This window comes from Cryptomeria japonica, chromosome 7, assembly GCF_030272615.1.
Source record: "Cryptomeria japonica chromosome 7, Sugi_1.0, whole genome shotgun sequence".
Classification (NCBI taxonomy): Eukaryota; Viridiplantae; Streptophyta; class Pinopsida; order Cupressales; family Cupressaceae; genus Cryptomeria; species Cryptomeria japonica.
In genome coordinates this window covers 506,390,028-506,395,080 of record NC_081411.1, presented here as the reverse complement: position 1 = coordinate 506,395,080, position 5,053 = coordinate 506,390,028, and the positions used below count along the sequence as shown (strand labels likewise).

At 34.6% G+C, this 5,053-nt stretch overlaps 1 protein-coding gene across 2 annotated transcripts; it reads left to right on the top strand.

The window, feature by feature from the left end:
• The first annotated feature begins 793 nt into the window (after window positions 1-793).
• Window positions 794-1,955, top strand: LOC131060158 (uncharacterized). 2 transcript variants are annotated; one of them, XM_057993280.2, is made up of 3 exons: window positions 794-1,419; window positions 1,560-1,623; window positions 1,758-1,955. In XM_057993280.2, exons 1-2 carry the CDS (start codon window positions 955-957, stop codon window positions 1,605-1,607), a joined length of 513 nt encoding a protein of 170 aa, XP_057849263.2. In that variant the 5' UTR covers window positions 794-954; the 3' UTR covers window positions 1,608-1,623; window positions 1,758-1,955. The 2 variants fall into 2 exon arrangements, with proteins under 2 accessions (XP_057849263.2, XP_057849262.2); XM_057993279.2 differs by having other exon boundaries at window positions 1,560-1,955.
• The last annotated feature ends 3,098 nt before the right edge of the window (window positions 1,956-5,053 follow it).

The window sequence follows — 5,053 nt, the reverse complement described above, 5'->3', positions numbered from 1 at the left end:
AACCCAATACTACTAGTCGTGTAAATTCATACTGATCAACCCTTGGAAGGAAATACTTAGTAAGAGTTAGCATAAATTTAAATTTTTGAATTTAGATTAGGGTAGGTCGAGCACTCACTTGCAAGGATGATCTTATGATTGTAGATCCAATCTAGGATTTGTAGTAGATTGGATCAAAACAAATATACATTTTTTGGGGACTAGTGTATGTACATGAAATTCAGGCAAAGAAACCATATGGATGAAGACATGTGAGAAGACTAGAATGAATGCACAATAATACAAGTGCATAACAAGAAATCACTTAAATTTTATACTAGGTTGCCCCTTGATGGAAAATACTTGGTATAATTTAGCTTAAAATTGAATTAGGGCATGTTGAACTCTCACTTACAAGGATGACATTACAACCATAGACACAACCTAAGATCAATAGATAGATTGGATCATGATAGGCATACATTATTTAGAGCTTAGTGTATAAATAAACACAAAATTGAGACAAATAAATCATATATATGAAAACATGCATACACAAAAACAAAATAAGACAATATAATTATGTATAAATAAAATTAGATAAACAACTTATAACTTCTTAAAAACTTACACCTATCAACATTATAAACATATGTCAAAACATTTCCTCAAAATATACACAAAACTAAATAAAAAAGAGACATTGGATGCTAATTTGGTCATGGCTCAAGATGTCAACATCAAATTTACAATAGTGATCGTTGTTGCTTAATTATGGTTGAAAAAGGTTAAAGTGGCATTTAAAAAGTAGATTCAAAGAGTTCAAGCTTGAAAAGGAAGTGAGGATTGCTGACTATAAAGCAGACCTTTGAGTGGCTAAGAAATTTCCCTTTTACAGATTTGTCAAGCGAAATAATTGTAGATTCCACTGAGCTCCATTAAATGAGTAGGTAGCTTGGACTTTAGTGAAGAGAAATGGGTGATACCTATTTTCCAGAGTACGATCCCACTCCCTATGGAGGCGGTCTGGATCTGGAAGAACTGTATGGAAAACCCATTGTACCCTCTGAGAAATCCTGCTATGCCCCATCTGAGCCTGCCTCTTCTCTTGCGGATGGGGAGGAGGATGACAAAGCATCTGTGATTTCTGCATACGGGGTTGAATTGCCCGATTTCGAAATTGATAAGAGGAATTCTTCCCCCAAGGGCAAACAGGAGGAAAAGGGTTCAGCTGCTGAACCCTGGAAACCCATTTATCCAGCCCCTGAATATCACCTAAGGGACTCAGATCTGGTTCTCCCTTTCTGCAATTGTGCTACGCCCAATCACTGCACCTGCCCTTATAATATTTTCTCTTTTAACAACTGCCAAGAGGAGGAGGAAGGGGCAGAGGAAGAAGACTGCATATATACCCACCATGATCCTTCCTCTCCAGAGCATGTAAGTTTTCACATGAGTTTTTTTCATCCCTGTTTTAGTTTATGTGATGATTTTTTTGGGCTTAAATATATTGCTCTGAGTCAAATTCATTAGCCCATACTTCATAGTAGTAATTCAGAACAACATATCTTTCATGGCAGGTGGCCAACAAAGTGGCTCAATGGTTGTTTTCCAGCAGTTACATATGAATGTGGAGAGCCATCTGTATGCTTCTCTAATTTCTGTTGTGCAGTATTTATTATCAGATTCTGTTTGTTAATTCGTGTATGTGCATGAAAACAAGAATGCCTCTGTTTCCTTTGAAGTAAGCAAATTCTTTCTCCTTCTTGTCTGCTCAGGCAACCTTGGCAGACAAAACTCTTCATATTGGTACAATTACTTCCCACACCATAGGGCTGACCCTGAATCAGGCAGTTAACTAATAAGTTTACTGTTTTGAGGTTGTCAGCTGATAGGTCTAGACCCTTCTGTAATGTGGAGAATGAATTGGAATTAGACATTTTTAATAATATTTTCTTCATCAGATTGAAAGCTAAGTCTCTTTTATTTATTTTATTTAATTCTCCCCTTAATTACAATCCTTTTATTATCAATTATCCTTTTAGCTCTTTATCTTAGGGTACTTTTATTATCCTCATGATTCAATATGTAAGTGACGTGTAATTTTCTCTACATAAAATGAGGATTTTAATATGTCACATAATCTAAGATCTGGACCTTAGAGTTCATCTTTCTTTAATTAAGGTTTTGAATTTTTAATTGTACTATTTTATATCATCTTTTGCTAGGGTTTGGATTCACCTTATTCTCATATCATTGGTATCTATTTGTTAGGTATGAATGTGTACTTGTTTGAACTTTATTTGATTCTTATACACCTACCCTCCTTTATGCACAAGTAGTATTAAATCTTTGTCATGGGTATTTTCTCCTCTTTCATAGCTAAATTCACACATGGTTTCATAGCTAAATTCACACAATGCCACCATGTTTTATAATAAAGATACCTCTTTCATAGCTTCTACTAGTGACCTAGCTATTAATTTGTTTTATAGCCATTTTATACATCTAGGGATGATCCTTGATGTGATGCAGTTATACCTTTTTTTTACTATTTATGATGTTGTTGCACCTTATGATGTTATCCCTCTTACGTGTCATGATAGCCCTAATTCAATCCCCTTATATTTATCTTCTTTTATGGTGCATCTTGTCTAAGACGTGATTTATGTGAGCTCCCATGTTTTATACATGGTCATGTTCTACTTTGTGATGATATTCCCTTTCTATTTCATGTTTATTCTATTCATGATGCTAATTTACCTTGCGATGCATTATATGATAATATCATGGACTACAATGTTAGTTTACTAACTTCTTGTGTGGATGCTATTGATGCTTAGTTATCTTCTTAGTTATTACACAATGATATTATGACTCATAGTGAGGACTTATTACATGACGAATTTGATGGTACAATTGATTTATCCTTACATGCTAAGTTATATTTTTTGTTGTGAATTATGAGTACTTAGACAATGACATCTAATTGATTAGTAAGTCTAGACTCTATTTGAGTGGTGGTTGTATCGCAATGCTTTGATTCATCTTGTTTATTATATCATTCATTTATAGGATTGAATTCATTTATCACTATTTTTCATACACTTGTGTGCTTGAAAATAATGTGGATGCAACTGACCCTTCTCATATCTATCTTTCAATTTACAACTTTCCTTACCATCCATATGGTTTATGTATTTTCTCATATGACCTTTCATATTAAGCCACCTTTTCCTAGGGATATACTTACTTTCATGCCAAGACTACTTCATAGAGTTATGATACATTTGACATACATATCAAATGATGGATAAAGGTCAAAATGTTTCATCTTAGCAACCAATATTGTCATTGAGTACAAGTAAATCTTCCTCGTGAACCTAGGATCACATCCAAGACACCTACAAAATATGATCTCATTCAAAAAGTTTAGAATACACAAGCTAAGTTATTTCTTTGAGGTTTTGTGTGTACAACACCTTAATACAAGGATGTCTTGCCAAAATCTTTAGAAATTATACAAGAGAATTTTGAGACTACTCAAACTAGTGACTTCTTCGATAGAATTTGTTGGTTATTAGGAGCATTATGCTATTTTGTTTAATGACATAGAACTCCCACATTAGTTAGTTATTAATGAAGGTTTACCTTTACAAATAGTGGCGAGGTGTCACAATTCTAAAATAAAGTACATCTTGGTTGACAATTGATCTACTTTGTACATCATTATTGAGGATTATTTGAAAAAGTTGAATGTGGGTAGTGTCAAAATTACAAAAAATGGAGCTTACTATTAGAGGATCTAACAATGTTATCAAATGTTCCTTGGTTACTATTACTCTTCCTATCACAACTGGCCCATTCACTTTAGATACAATGTTCCATGTCATGCCAAGTTGATTGTGTTGTAATATTCTTTTAGGATATCCATAATTACATGTTATGAGTTTAGTCACGAAATCACTCTCCCACTTCTAAAGGGATAAATCCATTTCAAGGCCATGTATATCTTGTTCCTTAAGGTAGATAGACTAGCTAATTAATAAAATGTGTATAATGACAAGTCAATTGTTGAGAATGGATAAAATGTCTTTCGCTTTGGGCTCAATTGAACCTACAAGGGTGTTCATAAAGGTAATTGTTGGCATAAGACATTATTCCTATGATGCTCCAATGAAGATTGATGATTATTGGTGCATGATATTTCTTAGGAGTTGTCATTGATGGCAACTCAGCTTATTGATCCTATCTGGTATGGAGTTTGAGATATCCGGATGGCCTGAGTGAGTTTTGGTATATGTCTGTCGGTGATACTCGGTGTACAGTGTTGGTGAGAATTTCTCATTTTCCATGATATGCTTTTGGTTTCAGTGATCAGAGTTAAGTTGATTGAGTATGAGAAGCAGGTTATCATGCAATGCTATCCTCCAGTGTTGTCTCTTAAGCATGTTAGAAGGTCTGGTATCCGGTAGAGCAGTAAAACAGAGTTATCTTCATTATTGGTGGTGTAACATGTGGACCGGATTCTTTGAGGTGATTCCGATGGTTGTTGGTAAGTTTGAGGTAATTGGACCGACTTATGGAAAGTGTGTGATCATATGTTTTGGATCCGGAATATGGTCTTGTGAATATTTGAGCCAACTTAAAGCTACACATTTCATATTCTGATATTTTGAGAAGCTGACTCGTGGGAGATCATTTTTGTTAGTGTGGATATATAAGATCGAATGGGTTAATGCATTTGTGTGTGGATATGATGTGTGAGATGATTTTGGGAGCGATTGAGTGTAGTTTCACGTGCACACCTTAAGTTTTGTTGATTCGGTAATCAATAGAAAAACATAATTGAGCAATTTATCAGATTAACAACATCGGATCACTTTGTGCCTAACTAGAACTATTATTTGGCATAGTCAGATTCTTTTCTTCAGTTCATTACTCATTGTAATCATTTGTATTAGCCTGTAAGGCGGCGAGCCTTCGGGTTGTAGCCCTCTTGTAATTGAACAATGAGCTCTAGGAAGTGTGTCTGAATGCATGTGCATTCCCCTCATGTAATATTGTTCTACTA